This window comes from Sprattus sprattus (genome assembly GCF_963457725.1).
Source record: "Sprattus sprattus genome assembly, chromosome: 6".
Taxonomy (NCBI): Eukaryota; Metazoa; Chordata; class Actinopteri; order Clupeiformes; family Clupeidae; genus Sprattus; species Sprattus sprattus.
This window is the reverse complement of record NC_137925.1, coordinates 2,933,305-2,953,075: the sequence shown is the minus strand read 5'-3', so window position 1 is coordinate 2,953,075 and position 19,771 is coordinate 2,933,305. Positions and strand designations below refer to the sequence as shown.

Sequence of the window (19,771 nt, the reverse complement as noted above, 5' to 3'; positions counted from 1 at the left end):
GGGTATTCCCCTGTCATGTTTTTTAGCACTTCTGTTGTGCAGTGCGTGAAGTTATATTTGTCTTTTTCCCCTCTGTAATTTTCAAATTCTAAATGATAACTAAGAAGGTATTTTGTTGCCGGGTAAATAGATGATAGATAATAGCTGGTGTCTGGAGATTCCAGATGTGGAAGCTCCAGACACCTCTGGTATTTTATGACTTAAACATTCTCTGCCATGGTCTTGTGGTTCCGTTAATGAGTATGCATCCTCACCTTTTCAAACATAGTACACAGTGAGGTCCCCGGGATGCAACAGTGACACAGGGCTAACATAACATGGTTCAGTAAAAAGCAGCATTTCAATTGTATGCCCAAGGATGCATAAAGACAATTGCGAACTGAATCTGTTGCTACACAAAGAGACTAGGTCCAGGTGCATTCTATTAGCTGTTCTTGTACTGCCTGCTTTCAACTGCAAAGCAGTGCTACTTTAGAATGCAGTGCCATGCTTGTCTCTTGGTATCTGCGTACAGGTTGCCATGTGACTGTGGGATTTAGCGCCCAGATAACAGGAAAATGGCTGTGATTGCTATTCAATGCGGATGAAGAGTGAGAAGCTCACACCAGTCACTGAAGGAATATGAGATGCAGAGATGCATGCAAAGGTCGAGTTGGGAAAATTCAGTAGTTTTTATTCATGTAGAGCGTTTATAATACTCACACTGTGGCATCAAAACAAAAAAATTATTAAGACGAACATGTTAAAGGGAGAAATAGTCTCACCCTGCGAGATTCCATCCTCCTTAGTTCAAATAATATTTCCTTTTTTATTGTTCAAATGATCACACACACATGTTGACCCCTGTTTGTGACAAGGAACAATAAGCACATAAAAAAATAAAAAATTAAAATAAAACTTCTTGAAGTTCAGGGCTCAAGTTTGAAAAAGCATCTTGGTCTACTAAAATCATTATAAAACTCAAAATGAATCCACCACCAAGGAGTGCAACAAATACAACTATAAGTTTATAAAGCAAGCAGAAGGGACATTTATTTTGGGACTTTTATTTTGATTTTACATTTCTTCGCCTCATGAACTCTTGGAGAAAAGCCCTGATTCAGTGAAAAATATATATCTCTTTGTGCACCCATTTTACTTTTTACAATTTTGCCAACATACAGTCTAGTCATAACATGCACTTGTTCCCACCTTTGCTGCCTCTATCTCCCATCGTACACGTACCTACATCACTCAATCTTTCATTTTGCACAAACAAGAAAGGTAAAACTTAGAAGCGCTCAACTGTATGGCATGATGGATAATGTGGACTGTGCACTTTTTCTTCTTCTTTTGTTAGTGGTATAGGTACATTGTTAGAAATTGCAAATAGCACCATTACTGTAAATTAAATTTAAGGGGTTAGCACCTCTCCCAATCAAAACTAGAAAGCATCAAATAGTGTGCAGCTATTTAGATGACGAGGTCCTTGTCGACATCCTCTGCAAAGTAAAAAAAAAAAAAAGGGAAACATCGTTATAAGCTCATTCCGTAATTATATACAAATAAATTAACCAAATAAAAAAATCTCCTGTGGCTTTAAAACTAGGTACTAATTATAATCTTTCACCCCCCCACCCCCTTATGTGCCACGGTTCTGCTCAAGATTTCTTCCTGATTACCAGGGAGTATTTTCTTGTCCCTGTTGCCATTGTGCTTGCTCTAAGGGGGTTTCAGGCACTATATAAATACAATTGAATTGAATGTGATACTTATTGTAAATGATGAATAAGTGTCTTATATCATAGCTGCACTCACGCTCTTTGAGGCCAAAGCACTGGGCCCACTCCTCCAGTGCGATGTATTTGTCGCTGTCAGCATCGCAATGCTCGAAGAAGCTGGTGGTGCAGTGCTCCATGGGAATCAGAGGAGCACGAAGAGGGGAGAGCTCCGAGTGGGTCAGGTACCTAACACACACATACACACACAGGCGTACACACACACACACACACACACACACACACACACACACACACACACACACACAAACACAGGCGTGCACACACACACAAACACACATACACAGAACATTCCCTTAGAGAAGGATATACAGATGGAGCAAAGTATGTTCGGAGACAGCGATAAAAACACCAGACCAATAGGTAGTAGGGGTCCATTGCACTCTTGTGGAAAGGTACAAATCATTACTTGTGTAAATATTTTGTCCTGAAGAATTTGGACTGTGAGTGTGTTTAGGTTTGTAGAACTTAATATGTACCTTTGATTCTATAGCACGTTTATATTAGTCCATGTTTATATATTTCTTAATGGGAATGTAAAGCATAGTGCTATCGGATACAACATGCCAGACATGCCTACGATTATGTATTGTATCATGTTTCTCAATATATATTTGGTACATTTAGTCCAGACTCCATGAGAACAAATTAATCATCCATGAGAACAAATTAATCTGAAGAGACTTTTCATACTCTTGTGTTACATCGGAGAGTGTAAACATCAGATTTTTTAATATGGGAAGAGTTATTCTGTAAAAAGGAGATGTTTAATGAGATGTCAATTAGAAAAAAAACTCTAATTGAATTTGAACACACTGTCTGGTCCTATAGCCGGTGCAGCCCCATCACTGATTATAACATACCCATCAACGGGGTGCTGGTCAAGCTGGCCAAACTGCCAGTGGACGGGGAAGATGTACATGTTGTAATTCTTCTCGAAGTCCAGGGCCAGGAGGTCCAGGGAGTGTTCTCCAGCCTGCAGCCTCTTCTCATTCTCATAGATCTTCTTCACCTGTCAGAGGAGAAAACAAACAAACAATGAGGTTACTATATTGCAGAGCCCAACTTCCATGTACCGAGAAGACCAAAGCTACTAATGGACTTTCAAATCGTATCTACAGCTTTAAGCTTAATTTTGATAGATAGATAGAGAGAGAGGGAGAGAGAGAGAGAGATAGATAGAGAGAGACACTAATTTATTAATCCCCAAAGGAAAAGAGTTAAAATTTTTATAAGCAATCATTAAAGATCACGGACACCAATCAAACTGAATTTGAATGATTCACAGCTGTTTCACTCTAATCCTGCGTAGTGCTGTTGTTGCACTCACTCTAAGTTTCTGTTTCTCGGTGAGCAAGTTGTTGTCCTCGTCGCGCTCGTACAGAGTCACCAGGACGTTCTTGAGCCAGTCCCTCATGCGCAGGGGGAACTCCTTCAGCTCGGTCTCCATGCAGGGAGCGATGTCTGCGGGACAGCAAGACCGCAACACACCCATTACAGATCAAACTTAAAAAAAAAAACACCCATATATTTAAAATCAAGCTTCGAATAGCCATCAAAAACATTAGCTTCGTGTCTCCTATAATTCACGTTTATATGCAAGTTGTTTATGTGGCGAGAATGCAGCACGTCCCCTTCAGATGAGGCTTCGAAAAGCCACCAAGTACATTAGCTCACTATCCCCTGACATTCACATTATGTGCGAGATGTCTTTGCCTTGGAGTGTCATATTTTTTCTTCCTTGGCTCAGTGCTCATGTCAGTGTTTTGGTGTCAGTGCATCACTAATTGAAAAGTCACTCAATGCTGTCACCGCACTGTCTCCATCTATCAATGAAACATGCACTCGGGGTCTGGCATTCTAGCCTACAGTAGGCATTACAATCTTCAACTTCAACTGGTTTTGAACCCTTCTGCCCCCAAGTCATCTCTCACACAGTCACATGGGTGTAGTCAGGACTCTTTTGTGGCCTCCGAGGCTGAGCATCAGACAGCAAGCTTGGGCCTGCCATGCCGTGTATTCTCGACCCAAGCCCCCCCTAGAGGGACGGGCCTAAGCTCAGAAGCCATCAATCACTATTCCCTAAAAGCACTCTGGTGATCCCCCCTGGATTCCTTCCTAGCTCGACAAAAAGGTTTTGTGAGTGCTGTAAATGTTAAATATTCTCTGAGGCAAATACTTTCTCTCTTTTGACATTCTGTTGATTTTTCGTGCGTGTGAATGTGTGTATGTGTGTGTGTGTGTGTGTGTGTGTGTGTGTGTGTATGGAGTGGGGCTGAGCACAGGGTGGAACTAAGAGGGAGTTGTAGGCTATGCTGTGATTAAATTGCGTACATTTGCAGGGTCCAATGTAGTCAAGGTGCAGCTTGTGTCCTTTCTTGGTTCCCTCCAGAGCGCACTTGGTGGCGAAGAAGTGGCAGGAGGAGTCAAAGGTCTTGTTGTCATTGCTGCACACCTATAAGAAACCCAAACAGGCTCCCATGAGTCAAAGCCCACTAGCTAGACTGCACAGGAAGAGTTAGCTGTAAATATGCACGGTTTAATGATGATAATCTTCTATGCTAATGCTGCTGTTGTGGAAGATTAAAAAGATTATGCATGTATTATTATTATGCAGAGTAAATGTCACTGTAATGAGGATGTCTTTAAAAAAAAAAAAAAAAAAACGTTATTAATTCTGACACATACATGCTCAAACTCTCCAACAGCAGCAGGGCAGGTGGTAGGGTCCTGGCACACACACATGGGCATGTTGTCGTCATCAACCTCACAGACCTTGCCCTTCTTGCAGTGATGGTTGAGGCAGGGATCTGAAATGGAGGTCGGGAACAAACAGAATGACTTTCTGTCGGGCCTCAGAAGGTCCAGCCCATCCCATGTTCTTTTTGCGGAATTAAATCGTGGTTTTACGGAGTTCCTCTCTGCTCTAACACGGCTGCCACAGCCAGTCTTGAGAATGCCATGGTACAGGCGACATAATTACAGCTGTGGCAGGATGGAGGCCGTACAGCCTGTTATTACCCTGAGTTTCGTGTCCTGCCCATGCAGTCTCTGCAGCAAATTCAACACACAGGTTTTATACACAAAACTAAAAGTAAAAACCTGAGGGTCTCATAAATCTAATTTTGCCAATTGTGTGTATCATTGCCACTCTTAACTAGTCTAAATATATGACATTTTTGCAAAAGTCCCCTATAGCTTCCGAGAGCATGGTAAGGTTCCTGAGAAATTAGTCAAAGTCCTGAACTTAAAAATAGGCTGACTATGTTATTATGATTATTTCTCTTTAATTGTCTTTAACATTTCCCATTTTTATTCATTGATTTGTCAACACTATGTCAGGCACTCACTCTCAGTGGCGACTTCCTCGATGTCAATGGCCTCATCAAAAGCCTCATCTCCAGTCTCCACCTGGACAGGGTTGGCTCCGATATCCTCTCCCTAAACCACAGACAAATGCAAAGTGTTGGCTTAGGTGATATGGGATTCAATATCCATGTGTGTGTGTGTGTGTGTGTGTGTGTGTGTGTGTGTGTGTGTGTGTGTGTGTGTGCTGCTGCCAAGACCGCAAAATGTTAGAAACTCAAACAACTACACCCAGAGTGGTATATGTAGCTGAAGCTTCTTGAGAGAAAAAAAGAGGCAAGCCCCAGCATTTCAGTCCAAAAACAACAGACATCTGGACACACATGTGGTGGAGCATGAGACATAATTGCTTCCTTTGAGTTCTATTTACAATCTACTGTGGCTTTAAAACTCCCACAAGACTTTTAGCAGGAAACTGGACACACTTAAATAGAAGGACATCTGTTCTCGGCACAGGAACGGCTACCCATTGTTGTGCAATGTTACGTATGTCAAAGCACGCGGCAAATTCCTTGAGAGTCTGAAGGACCACCTTTTTTGTTTACTTTTAAATTTGACGAGGGAAGAAAAAAAAATGGACTTGCCTCCTCAATGATAACCTCCTCTTCCTCCTCCATGACTGGCTCCTCAGCAGCGATGTCCTCCACAACTGGCTCCTCGGCAGCGATGTCCTCTTCAACGGGCTCATCCACAATTGTCTCCTCTACAGCCATGTCCAGAGCAACCTCCTCCGCCTCAGTCTGAGAAGCAAATTCAGAGTGATTATTTGTATGCTCGAGACGTAATGCGCCTTGTTCGCAATTTACATAATTTGTTTGATTTGTTTGTTCTTTTTAATACCACAAAGGACGTTAAGAGCTCACAGAGGAAATTGGTTTGCTCCTCAACTTGCAGAGTAAGGGATTTAGTCAGACATGAGGCTTATATATAAAAAAAAACCGAGTTGATTTACATTTTAAAGTCTTGACTGTGATTATGTGGTAATCCATTTTTTTTTTTAATACTTAGTGGCACTAACTTGATATTAGCCAACAGAAGTACAAAAGCACAAAAACAATGCAAAGCAACAAACAGTAGTCAATCCAATTCACTTACAGGAGCTGCCATGGCCTGGCCGGCCAGGCACAGAAGAAAGACAATCCACACCCTCATGTTGTGTTTTAGCCTGCAAAACATAGACACAATTCTCATCACGTGGATCCTGAACCGCAGACAGTCAACATGAATATCGCTGTTTGTTTATCAGCGAGGATCACATCAACAGCATAGCACCGCACAAGGAAAATCTTGAGAGTGATAGAGTCACATGTTGCTAAGGGTACATATAGCTACCGGGTGTTCTTGATGTTCACTGAAGGAAAAGTTGGAGATTCAAACGAGCACACAGGCATGTAAGAACAAGTCAGAGACCCTCTTACATTCCAGTGTGACACTTATTCTCCTTGGTTGATGGGCTATTTGTTCTCTGCTAAGTTAAGTTAAACTTTCTCCGTTGTCCCATCCCCCCCTGCACAGCATGGATTTTTTTCTTTGTTTTTTCTTCCTCTCTAAGGAAACAAGTGACCTTTGTGGACTAGCAAGTGACCCCCTTTAAACTTGCTAGATATTCTCTGTGCCAGATGATTTCATATGGTGTAGTCAGAAGAGTTTCAGGCCCAAACACAGGCAGTGATTTAGATACGGAGTCTGAACTTTTGTTCTGTCTCATTCTCTTCCTGTCTGAGCAAGAGATGTGTGAGGCAGAGATATACAAAGAGAGAGAGAGAGATAGATACAGAGAGAGAGAGAGAGAGATAGAGAGATAGAGAGATAGATGAAGAGAGAGAGAGAGAGAGAGAGAGAGAGAGAGAGAGAGAGAGAGATGACTCCACTGGAAGGGATGAGTATTCTCTGTAAAGCTGCTGTTGCATTTGGGTCAATAAAGGTTCTTTGTTTCACAGTACGCTTTGCTGAGTTTATTTGTCTATCCCCTCTCTTCATCTTTCTCTCTCCCTCTCTCTCTCTCTCCATCCTTATTATCTGTTGTAAGTGCACACCATCATGGAGGATGGGCCTTTCATGCCCTCCATGTGTACACATTGTTAGAGAAGTTCAGAGAAGCCATACGGACGAGACTATCAAAGCCAGAGCCTTAGATTCCACCGATACAGCTTGATGTGCAGATGAAAGCCAGTTTCATGTAGTCTATCCAGTAACCATGAACTCGGGGTATTTAAAGGAGATGTGAAGCTACCAACAACAAGGTACCCTTGAAAACAACATGCAAAGAAGTTCTCAAAGTCAATGCCTCAAACATGATAGGTGCGAGAGGCCTCTAATGTTACACTCTTGGCAAGCATGTTGAAAGAGTAAATACTGGACCACACCCTCAAGGTCCAGTCCTTCACAAATGAACAAATGTTTTAAAGAGAACATGCCAGAAGGATTGTCCAATTACCTTTGGATCTTTTCAACTTTAAGGAACCAAATGTTGTGTTTAATTGACAATGGTGTGGTATTATCGTGTCAGAGTTAAATGTTTTATTACTTGTGTCTTATAGCATTAGCATTACTGAGCTTTTGGAAGGTGCTGATCCTGAAATAATTAGCTTAGCAACCATTCAGTCATGCCATTGCCAAATTGCCAAACCTTGAGAAATTCCTGACCTTCGGACAATAGATCCTGTGGCCAAGGAGACACAGGGAGAATTGGTAAAGGATTTCAGACATTGTTGGCATTTCAGAGCTTTGCTCTAGCAAAACCAAAACCTTTTTCTTTCAAATAAAATATTATAGTTTTGAAAGGCATGCTTGCAGGAGTGTTAAATTATTTAAGGAGAAAGTGATTATGAATTTTAAACTTTAATTTAAACCCTGCTAAATTAAAGTTCCTTCCTAAGGCGCACAATTTTAATTTGTCCTCCACATTGGCGCTCCCTGGGGGCGCTGCAGATGTGGCGGTGGCTCACTTGTCAGTCAGGGATGGAGAACCAAAGGGCCTGCCAATCCTTTTCCTCTTGCCCTGTTTTCGTTGGACAGGGAAGACAAGTCCAGAATAAGGGAGCTGAGGTCAGCCGGACTGCTTGAGCCCGCTAATAGGTCCTGTGGTGTGGAAAAATACCAGGACACTGGCAGACGCTGAGGGATATGACGTTCCCAAACGGCGGCACACAAGGAATCCTCTTTCCCATCCCAAGAAAGGGGGTGGGGGGGGTCTTATTTCAGTGGAGGTGAAGCTTTGAAAAATGATGTCAGTTTAAGCAGGCTTAGACTCCGTAGAAAGAGGAGACTGTGAAAAATGGTATCATTTCCAAAACAGGTCTGCGTTTAACTTGGAAAGCCTCCCTGTTCCATATTCATATGCCGTGTCTTCCTTCTAATGCGAAACGCCAGCCAGTTCTGTAGCAAACTGACGCAACAGCAAAACAAGTTGTTTTATTTGGAGGGCAGAGCACATAATCAAACAGGGCCCTGAAAGAAGGGAGAGTCACCCTGAAATAAAGGATCCCTTTTTCATGGTCCGTATTTAATTTGGAGGTTAGCTGGGTAAGCAAGCAAGTTGAGGGTGCAGGCAGGCATGGTGGGGGAAAAACAGAGACGCACTGCAGACGCTTCTGAAAGAAGCCCTTTCCCGAAAAGTACATGGATTAGGGAATTCTTTACCCTGTGTCGAGAGTGACATAACAGGTGGTTAGAAGTCTGCACAAGTGGTGCCACACATATCACCCTGAAAGTCTCCCCCTTTCACCCTTAGCCCAGTGGACAAATAAATGAGCTAAATAGGGAAATAAACCCAATCTTCCTGTTGATCCAACCCTGTAAAGCAACAGGTAGCGTCTGAAGGCTTATTTGCACAACTTGGTTATTTCCTCTTGAAAATAAGTAAAGGAAAATAATTTAAAAAAATACGAACAGAAAAAAGGCACAGCACCTTCCTTTCCTCCACTCGCTGCGAAGCAAATGGCTTCAGATATTCTCCAAAACACTCCTTATCCCTGCCCCCTTAAAAGAAATGACTGTTTTGTTCCGAGCATGGCATCATAGGCTTGGAAAGGGTGAGCGTGGCAGGGCATGATTTATGGATAGGGAGGCCACTTGGCATAAAAAGTAACCCCCTGTGCAAGCCACCTGTCTGTTACCGGGCAATTACCAGACTGCATCTGTGCTGTGTTTAGTGCTGAGGTGAAAAACAGCCCACATCCCTCCGAGACCCTCTCTTGGAAAGAGTAGGATAGAGAGAGAGAGAGAGAGAGAGAGAGAGAGCCTCAGGCTGAAGTGAGGCAACGTGACAAAAGCACTGAAGATCATTGGGCCTCGTGTTTGAGTTCTGAAACGTTCTCATTCCTCAAAAAACTGGGAGCAGGGCAAAGAAAGGAATGAGAAACCTGAGTGGGTAAATACCACCATTTCTTTTCTTTTTAAGCTGTGGTTAGTCCTCACATCAGTGTGCTGTTTTTTTTCTTCTTTCCTTTTTGGAATATACGATAATCTCTTGGCCTGCTAGGCAAAATTATGGGAACAATGAAACGACAGTTTGCTGTGTAGACAAAATAAATAGTTAAAGAGGCACACAAGGAAACTCTAGCGGCTGCCGTCACCCTCATCATGCACAGCTAGGAGGCCACACAAAAGAGAGTAAAGAAGGAACCAATTGAGAGGTGGTATCCATGTAACCCGAGTCTAGTCACCTGACCTTTTGAAGTCATCTTGGCCCCAAACTACCCCCCCTCCAACACCCCCCCCCCCCCCCCCCCCCCACGCACACACACACATGGTTAGTGAGTTAAAACCTTTTCTGCTTTTGCCCTCCTTTCTGCCCTGCTGTTGTTTCCATGTGTGTTCTCTCAGTGAATGCTTTGCCTGTGTTCGACAAAATGCATTCTAACTCCGTCCATCTCAACACCACCCCGCCACGGGAGGCCTCGCAAAAATGTTTTCATATCCCTTTCTCCATCTTCTATGACATTTTTGTATTTAACTTTGAATCAGAAACTTTATGAGTTTTTAATATAAACTTCAATAAAACATTATATGCCATATGTATTACACGGAATTCCTTAAGTCTGCATTCTTTCTGACCCGGTGAACAAGGGACCAAGAAGCAGGTTAATGCCCGATTGTAGATAATCTCCTTTCAGCTTTTCCCCCCCTTCTAGCCTGTATTCTCAGCATTGTCAGTGAAGCAGTACGTACACAGCTGCAAGTTAAAGCATATCGATGTGTTATTTCCTGGATTAGTTTATTACGTCCATGCTAACTGTCGTGTCTTATTCTAAGAGTTCTCAAGAAACTTCTCAAGGCAAATAGGTATGAACATACTGAACAGTTTAATTCAGAGGAGATAACTACTGCTGAGCAGGTCCATGCTGCAAGTTAAAGCATATTGATGTGTTATTTCCGGGATTAGTTTATTACGTCCACGCTAACCTAATCAGTTTTTCATTGTTAGACCTGGAAACAGGGGAGAGGGGGAAAAATACACTTCTCGTGGTGACTGAGGTGGGGTGTTCTTGTTTGTCTTGGGCCGTATTAGAAGTTCAGGTCGCCAGCCCTCTGGCATTCTGGACTCCTGCCAATTCTCTGTGGTTTCATCTGCAGGTTGCTCTCTCCCCCCCCCCCCCCCCCCCCCCCCCCCCACCTCACACCCTGCGGGATTGAAAATCTAAACCTTCCTCTCAAAGCTTTGCTCCCTTCTTTTTTTCCTCTCTCTCTCCCTCCCTCCCTCCCTCCCTCTCTCCCTCATTCCTCTCTCCATTTCTCACCCAGCCTCCAAGGGGCTTTACTCTCAGCCCCTTCTCTGACGCTTCTCTTCCACAGCCAGACAAAGGGATTGCTTCTGCTTCTACTTCTACTGTTTGTCATCTGTTGGTTTTCTCGGGGGAGAAAAGATGCCAAAAAAACACCAGAGCAAAGCAACACATTTGGTTCACAAGTCAATGTAACTCAGACAGAGAGCATATGGCATCTACTCAACAGCTTCTTTCTCCTGCCCTAGGTGGCTCTTTCTAAAGGTTGCCTGGCAATGCAAAATTTCCATGATCCGTCCTTGGTCTTGGTCTTGGTCTGGCACAAGGACGGTGCACAACCGTCCTTCTCAGAACTGCAGTCTTAAGTTTGGAGTTCGACTTCTTAAACAAATGCAAAAACAGCTAAAGAAAACAAACACTAGAACTTTGCCAATGGCAAAGAAATTGTAGACAAGGTTGGCGATGATTTTGGTTTTGTCCATTAAAAAGCTATCAACACATCAGGCAAAAACAGACACGTCTATTAAACGTGTAAGAGATAAACAAGTAAAGGTAAATCCTATCTCTAGGCTTCAGCTTTCACAGAGGATAGCTACTAGGGGAAGCGGAGTACAGCACTTTGGCATTTCAAAGCGAGACCTAGAAAAGTGAATTTACGTGATCCAATTAAATGATTGGAGACTTGTGTGAGTGTCTGTGTCTGTGTTTGTGTGTGTGTGTGTGAGTGCGTGTGTATGTGTGTGTGTGTGTGTGTGTGTGTGTGTGTGTGTGTGTGGGGTGTGTGTGTGTGTGTGTGTGTGTGTGTCTGTACATATGTGTATTGACCAAACTCTTATACGCTTCTTTCGTCGCCTGCAGGGAAACAGCAGACCATCATGCAGCTGGGAGAAATCACTGGTGTTGTGATAGTGTCCTTGTTTGTGCAGCAGGAGACATCTGCATCATCTCAACAAACTCTCCAACAGCTGCTCGGAATCGCCATGGTTACACGCATTCCTTTTGACGAAAGTAATTGGTTTGGGAGAGCTGATGGTGAGAATGGGCTCTCTCAAGCTTCGTGACCCTCAGTCTCTCTCTCTCTCTTTCTCTCCCTCTCTCTTTCTCTCCCTCTCTCTCTCTCTCTCTGTATCTCTGTCTCTGTCTCTCCACCCCTGCCCTCCCTCACCCCTCCCTCTACTGCATATGTGGCACACAATGCTCCACCACAAAAGAATGTCATAGAGAGCAAGCTCAAAGCACACAAGGCAGCACAAGCTCGGGCAAATGGACATACTATATGGTACAAACAAACACTGGTTAGCTCTGTTAACTTCTGGTTTAATGTTTGAACGTATGCAATTAGGGTGCACGGAATTGGAGCACATTTTGTTATTTTGTGAGTCTTAAAAAACTTTGCATCGCTCTCGGATAATAAAGCAAGTCATCACTCAACTTTGAATCAATGTTCCATGAGGCACCAGGACTCCAACTAAAGTATGCCTTCTGGCAACATTCGGAAGCAACTTATCTTTCTCAGCAAAGCTCATTATGCACAGACTAAAGGAAATGTACCATAGAATTGGCTGAAAGGGCTATTTTTCACCAGCTGAGAAATGTCACAAAGCAAGGGAAAGTCATAGTGCTAAAAAACACCCACTTTGCAGTACTTTGACAAAAAGACAAAGAGGAGGAAAGTCAGCGAAAGAGACCGATAGAGAGAGAGAGAGAGATAGGGAGAGAGAGAGAAAGAGTACTTCTTCAGTATTGTTTGGGATTGTACATACCCTCTTTTTGTCTAGATGAGAAGCCCGGTCAGAAGTCAGCTGGAGTGAGGTCTGAAACTGTCTAGCAGCAGTACAACTTTCCTGGAGAAGACATTTGCGGTGGGCAGGTCCAGCCGGCCCACCCCGTCACCCCCCTCCTCCCCCGTCACCCCCCTCCCCCTGTCAGCTCAGAGAGCGGGCCGGCCGTCCCACAGTTAACTCTGCCTTCCCGTAAGCGCATACTTCATGGTTTAGTGATGGAGTTTAATGTATGTTTTATGTGGAAAAAAATATTTGCCTTGAAAGTTTGTTTAGCTCTGTACACATAACTATAATTAAAGTGGTATATATTTTACTATGAGTTTTTTTTTTCTCAAAAAGAGGCACTGACTACATTCATATAGAAAATAACATTACATAATATGATACTTTGGTCAAGAAAGCAACTAGCGTTTCTTGTCATTTAAAATATGAAACCTGCAGTGTGTTCCCCTCTGCAAGCCTTTGTACACAGCAACTACAAATGTTCTCCCCCCAGGACATGAGGAATCTTTCCTGTGTCATATTCACTTCCATAGGCAAATTCTGACTTAAATGCACGTGTTGGTACAAGCTTTGGTTGAAGGCATTGTGTCTTCCGATTCCATGAAGGCATTTTAAGTACTGTAAATGTTGTCCCTGAAAAATTAACACACATGTTGAGGCAGGTCTTACCGCCATTGCCTTCATCAGTCTGTTGACCTTTTCTGGTATATTGTTCAGAATGCTTGCTCCTTCTATTTGGATATGGGCTTTGTATGTAACTTACAATTTTTCAGATTCCATAAAACATCTTGCATCAGATATCTGAATATTGAAACACATGAAAAAAACAAATGAATTAAAAAACTGAATCTGAATTGAAATCAATGAGTTATAGACCACTACGCATAGAGTCATCTTTCACTGCCAGAGGAGGGGGGCATCCAGGGAAGCTTTCCGTCTGTATGGCAGTGGATTGTTGAAACCAAATGTGAAATGGTAAGATCGTATTAAAGCCTCAAGGCACACAGAAATTCCATAGGGCCGTTTCATGGCACATAGCACATTTTCCCTCTGTCTCCCCGCCTGTCTGTCTGTCTGTCTCCCCGCCTGTCTGTCTGTCTGTCTGCCTGTCTGTCTGCCTGTCTCCCCGCCTGTCTGTCTGTCTGTCTGCCTGTCTGTCTGTCTGTCTGTCTGTCTGTCTCCCCGCCTGTCTGTCTGCCTGTCTGTCTGCCTGTCTGTCTGTCTGTCTGCCTGTCTCCCCGCCTGTCTGTCTGTCTGCCTGTCTGTCTGCCTGTCTGTCTGCCTGTCTGTCTGTCTGTCTGCATGTCTGTCTCTCTGTCTGTCTGTCTGTCTGTCTGTCTGTCTGTCTTCCCGCCTGTCTGTCTGTCTGCCTGTCTGCCTGTCTGTCTGCCTGTCTGTCTGTCTGTCTGTCTGTCTGTCTCCTCGCCTGTCTCCCCGCCTGTCTGTCTGTCTGCCTGTCTGTCTGCCTGTCTGTCTGCCTGTCTGTCTGTCTGTCTGTCTGTCTGTCTGTCTGTCTGTCTGTCTGTCTGTCTGTCTGTCTGTCTGTCTCCCCGCCTGTCTGTCTGTCTGTCTGTCTGCCTGTCTGTCTGTCTGTCTGGGTGGCTGCAGTCTTCCCCTCTTCCCTCTGTCTGTCTCTTTGTTTGCCCTGGCTCTGTTTCCTCTGGCCCTCCTGAAATATCAGACAGAAACAATCAGTGAGTTTCCTTCCATGTGAGTTCCCTCTACATTGTTCGATGCAATGCTTAGAGGTTGATTGGTAATGCCTGTACTGCCTGTGTGCAGACCAGTAAGAGGGAAAACATCTGGACGAGACAAGTGGTGGGAGAAAAAAATAGCTGCTATGCAACGTGGCATTTTCCATTCTGGCCCCTGCAGATCCTTAAAGCTCGACCAAACGCCTGTAATGGAGGGGGTGTAATTACAACAGCTCTCATGGCCTGCAGACGTGGCGCTGTCAGAGAGAGAGAGTGAGAGAGAGAGAGAGAGAGAGGGAGAGAGAGAGAGAGAGAAAGAGAGAGAGAAAGAGAGAGAGAGAGAGGGAGGGAGAGAGGGAGATAGAGAGAGAAAGAGAGAGAGAGAGTGGGAGAGAGATAGAGATAGAGAGAGAGCGAGAGAGAGAGAGAGAGAGAGGACAGCAACAAGTCCTTACAGAGATACAGCCAAGCTGGTATTTAGTGTCTTAATTGCTTTTCATGAACGTTTAGCTCCAATGAGAGAGCTGGGTGAAGACTTATACACTGCTCATTAACACGTGAAATAAATGAACTGCAATTTCCATGTCAGATAAACCTCTTACAAACCTCCTGTCCGTTTACCATACTAAACTAGGAAAGTATCAAGTGAACAGGATGTTGTTGAATAGAGAATAACACAGCCAACCAAACTCCTCATGCAGCTAACCGTCATCAGTTTGCAGACATTTTTATTAGGTTTTGTTTCCAAACGGTCTGCACATCACTGGAGATCAACTGGTTGATTATAAATCACAGAGCGCATATTAAAAGCTCACCACCATTTCCCACATAAAGTTGCACTGACTCTGAAAATGACGGCATCTTCGAAGGGAGAAGGGTCCCTTTCAGGCTGCTTCCTGTTTGTGCCCTGTTTACTCTTCTCTCTGAGCGAACCTCACAACAGCAAATAACACACACACACACACACACACACACACACACACACACACACACACACACACACACACACACACACACATATCCATGGTGTACTGTCTTATTTGCTATATCTGATGAAGAAACCAAGCTCAGAGCAAGTTCTGTTGATGAAACTAGTACACTCAAAGAGAGAAGGAAGTTCCTGCATGTACATAAACCTGTACTATATTAGGAAAAATACACCAGGTTTAGGCCGAATCTCGATTCTTCCCCTTGCCCCTTTTGCTTTGTCTTTGTCTTGTCTTAACCCTAGCACTTGCAAGTGTAAGGGCCAAGGGCTGAAAACTTTCCCATATGAAATGAGACGCCACTCGGTTTCGGGTACGTCATGCGTGACTGTATGAGCTATGAAAATAGCGATTTTAAAAAAAGTCTAATGAAGAACATGGTTGCAAATATATATGTATACAACTGTGTAGAGCACGAAACAAGACTGTCGTCATTTTGAAATTAATTATAAGCCAAAAATACTTACATGTAGTCTATGTAGCATGATAGCTGACAAGCTACCATATAAGCCAATGGAGTGGTGGTATACGCGCTAATTGTATCCTAAAACTACCGTTTGAAAGCTTCAGTTAAGACCTACAATACTATGCATCGTTCGTGTAGTACATTTCAGATCAAACCGAGTCATTATAAACATATAAAAAGTTGTGTAGATAGCCTTATTCATGTAAAATATTCCTCGCTTCAAGTAGCCATTTTTTTTTTTTAATTCACAAACTGGTTTCGCTATGTGTTCTGGGATAGCCCTTGGAGGTAAGTGAGCTCTCAAGTGAGCTCTCAAATAATCTTAAAAATAAGGGGTACATAGCACTCGATCTTATCCCTTAATCTTGATCAAATTGGGTATTGAGACACCACTAGCTCTCACATGAACGCGCAATTTCAAGGGTAAGGGGTAAGATAAGGGGTAAGGGGAAGTATTGAGATTGGGCCCTAGATCTGTCTTTGTTGACCATGAGCAGTGTTTATAATGACCATACAACAGTACTGGTACTACTCGTACTAGGTCTGGTACTACATTACAGTATAGTTCTTGGAAGAGGATCATGTCTGTAAGGGTGGTCAAAACAGCCATTAAGGAAAGAAGTCACCCGTTGTGAGCTCCAAGGACATAATTTTTAAGTTATTGTGTAGTGTTTTTGCTGACATGGTTGTAATCTTTAAATGTATAACATATAGTTTTGTTTTTCATACAGTTATTTTTTTTAGATGTAAACAGTCTTTCACCGTGGCCTGAATGCATACGTGCTCCAGAGGTTCAGCTAAGAAGATCTGGGGAAATTGTTTTAAAAAATGTGTGTGCGGATCATTCTTAACACGTGCGAGTATTGAAGTTTGCTCCCTCAACTTCTGGGTCAATTTGTTTGGGAACAACTGAAAGAAGAGGACACTTGAGCTAATGACTGGCTGTGTAAATGCACAAATTACAGTGGTGGCAATTACGTCATGGCATTGTGGTGCACTTGGCTGCTTCCGTGCTCTTCTTAAAGACCACATGTGAAAGCCAGCTACAGCTGGAGCACACTGAAGGAGGAGCTCGATGTGCTCGCATGGCTCTCTCAGGAACGGAGGTTTCATGGGAGCTGGCCTTTCCCAAGAACTCTACCACAGAGGCTGGGGATGACGTGTACACAAGTGACAAATTATAGTTACTTCTGGCTGTGCTGGCCTCAGCATTGTCTTCAAACCCCCTTCTAATAGTTCCAGCAGCCCTTGGACTGACCTCATGGGGCTTTAAGGGAAAAATGGTAGTTTTGGCCTTATAGCTCAAATCTCTTATTTGCCTCATAGCTCAAAACTCTTATTCGCCTTATAGCTCAAAGCACTTTTATCATCGGCTGATAATGTAGAAGGAATGAGTTCACTGGCAGGACATGTTAAACAGTCATATGTTGTGATAAATGTCAGACCAGGAATGTGCTGGAGCATGCTGTGGAGCAGATAGAATTATGTGAGAGTTAATGCCAGAGGAAGGGCAAGGGCTCTCAGACACCTGTGCTTCCTGCTGAAAGCTGCGGTGGAAAAGTCATGTTGTGACAGGATAGATGGTAAGGGCCCCTAAAACTGACATATAAGGACATGGACACAGCAAGTTGATCTCCAGTGGTAGATTTTAAAACTTGCCCCCTTCAATAATATATTGATATTGAATTTACATCAAATTATTGTCATTTGTATTATTACTTTATTGTTCCATTATAAGTCTTTTATTATGATTTACTCTTATTTATATTTCACCTCATCATGAGGCACGAGGGCTTTGTAAATAAATATATTTTGTGTGTAAACCTTTCGTTATCTCTAGGAAATGATCTATGGCCTTTCTGCTATATAAAAACTCAACGACTGACGATGAGGCAGGATTTTCATGCCAAACAATTAAATCATAACTGCAGACCTCAAGGTTAGAAGATCCAACTTGCTGCACTGAGAGTGTACGGTACAGACAGACGTTGAGCACTCACAGGATTGATAGAAATTAGTTTTCTACTATATATATCGGAAAACACAGTCATGGATTTTGTCAGTCATGTTTCAGGTTTATTCTTGAACGATGGCGGCCTACCATCGTGAGACAGAGCCTGAGCTCCACTCCCCAGAGCTTCACCTCAAGATTATCTACCTATCTCTAGTGAGAAAGGCTCTTATATACATAATGTTTAAGGGGTGTTACCATTGATTCAAAATAGGCCATGGCTGCAGACACCTTTGTCTCAACCTGGGGGGAAGGGAGTTCTCACCTCCATCCCCAGGTATGAACAAAGAGCCCTCACCAAGAAATGCCAATAAAAGTAATAAACTTATACTAGGTATAAATAAGGTGGAATTATTGACTATGACCAGTCCCTTCAGGATATAATTTTAGTCTTTTTTTTTGGATCAACATACAAGATTGCTCTTGCCTCAGTCTACTCAGCAGACTGCTCAGCTCAGCTCAGTCATCTCCAGAAAAGGGAGGGATGAACTGAGTCGAGGCCTCTCAGCAGCACACTGCCTCCACTTATTCAGTCTTATCTCAGTGAAACGTGTAGGTAGGCCCGATAGCGGCAGAAAGGAAGAAAATGTGAAAATTCAGCTCAGGTGGGCATTCATAGCTGCAGTGTTCAGGTGAAACCCAAACACACAGTTGACATCTACTGATAACTGCGTAACTGCTTTGAATAGTATGTGTATTGTGACTTCTGTCCCTTTTTGTTTTGTTGTTTTGTTTTGTTGTTTTCTTCTCGCTTTTTTTGCGTTTCGTGCATTTTTTTGCACCTGACTGATGTCTTTGTGGTGCATGGTGAGGTATGAATGCACGAGACCCAGGAACATGCCACAACAAGCGAATCCTTGATGTCATTAACATCAGCCTCCTTATGGTAGCAGTCAAAACAGTCTGCTTACTGTGTTGGCCCGCTTTACCTTGCGTATCTGCTCCAACTTTGATGACATAGCTAGATTTCTGCACTGGAGTACCGGTTTGCCTTTTATATACTTTGGCGTGCAGTGAACACCTGCATGAGGACGAACAATAACTGGAGCAGATTGAAAAGGTCTCCGCAGCTGGTGGGATTACCACTTCACAAGGTTGACAAGAGGCAGTGGGGAGTCGGTCCAGAGTGTATGAATCATACCAAATGGCTGATATGTTTAGAAAAATAAAGGGGATGGTCTATGTACTCAATGATTAGGCAATGACTGACAGGCCTCATTATCATTACTCAAGAAGGAACGGTAGGTTTTCAAAGGGGGTGGTTTTGGTTAAAAATTTTCCCCAGAGGGGGTGGCATCCCCCCGGATCTCACTCAACTTGCGCAATGGTTGTACTTGTGCAGTTTTTCACCTTTAAACAGATGGCCTTTAAACTGAGCGAAATCACCACCTCAGGCAGTCTGACATTTAGTCTCTCTGGTGTTGTCATCCCAGACGTGCTTTAACAAGAGTTGTGAACAATATCTGGTGGCTAGGCTCCTTGTTGACAGATTGTATGAGAATATTTCCTTTCATTGTAATCCATTACAAAAGAACACTGGTGCGATAACGCCAGCAACAGCAGCAAATGCAAGAGCGGACTGAAGCGTTAAAAATTGTGCTCTGCAGATTTGAATGGGACAATTATCTCCAGCTCAATGCAGGAGAGGAACAGTGTGTCTCACAGTGAAACCGTGCATTCGCTCAATGTGTGTTTGCAGGACAAACACCTGTCGCCATGTGTTTGCCAAAAACACAAAGGCAGACGGCTGATATCAAACATTACCGTGCCCCCTTTTTTAATATTGCCTTTCTGATAGTCACATCCTTTGTGATGTGATACATATGAGTGCACTGACGCCTTGATCAGACCCTTGCTGTAATCTATCAGCCACAGCAAAAGCAAGAACCAAGAAGCATTAATTACAGTCTGCTGTCTCTTTACAAGGGGTCAAAGAAAGCACTCGATTGCCTCAAAT

General features: G+C 43.3%; 1 protein-coding gene across 1 annotated transcript; it reads right to left on the bottom strand.

The window, feature by feature from the left end:
• Positions 1-649: 649 nt before the first annotated feature.
• Positions 650-12,713, bottom strand: sparc (secreted protein, acidic, cysteine-rich (osteonectin)). Its single transcript, XM_080840406.1, has 10 exons — positions 12,634-12,713; positions 6,240-6,309; positions 5,725-5,884; positions 5,129-5,215; positions 4,467-4,588; positions 4,113-4,233; positions 3,109-3,242; positions 2,642-2,790; positions 1,798-1,946; positions 650-1,481 (listed from the first exon to the last, which is right to left on the bottom strand). The coding sequence occupies exons 2-10, from the start codon at positions 6,294-6,296 to the stop codon at positions 1,453-1,455; spliced, it is 1,008 nt and encodes a 335-aa protein (XP_080696532.1). The 5' UTR covers positions 6,297-6,309; positions 12,634-12,713; the 3' UTR covers positions 650-1,452.
• Between the last annotated feature and the right edge of the window lie 7,058 nt (positions 12,714-19,771).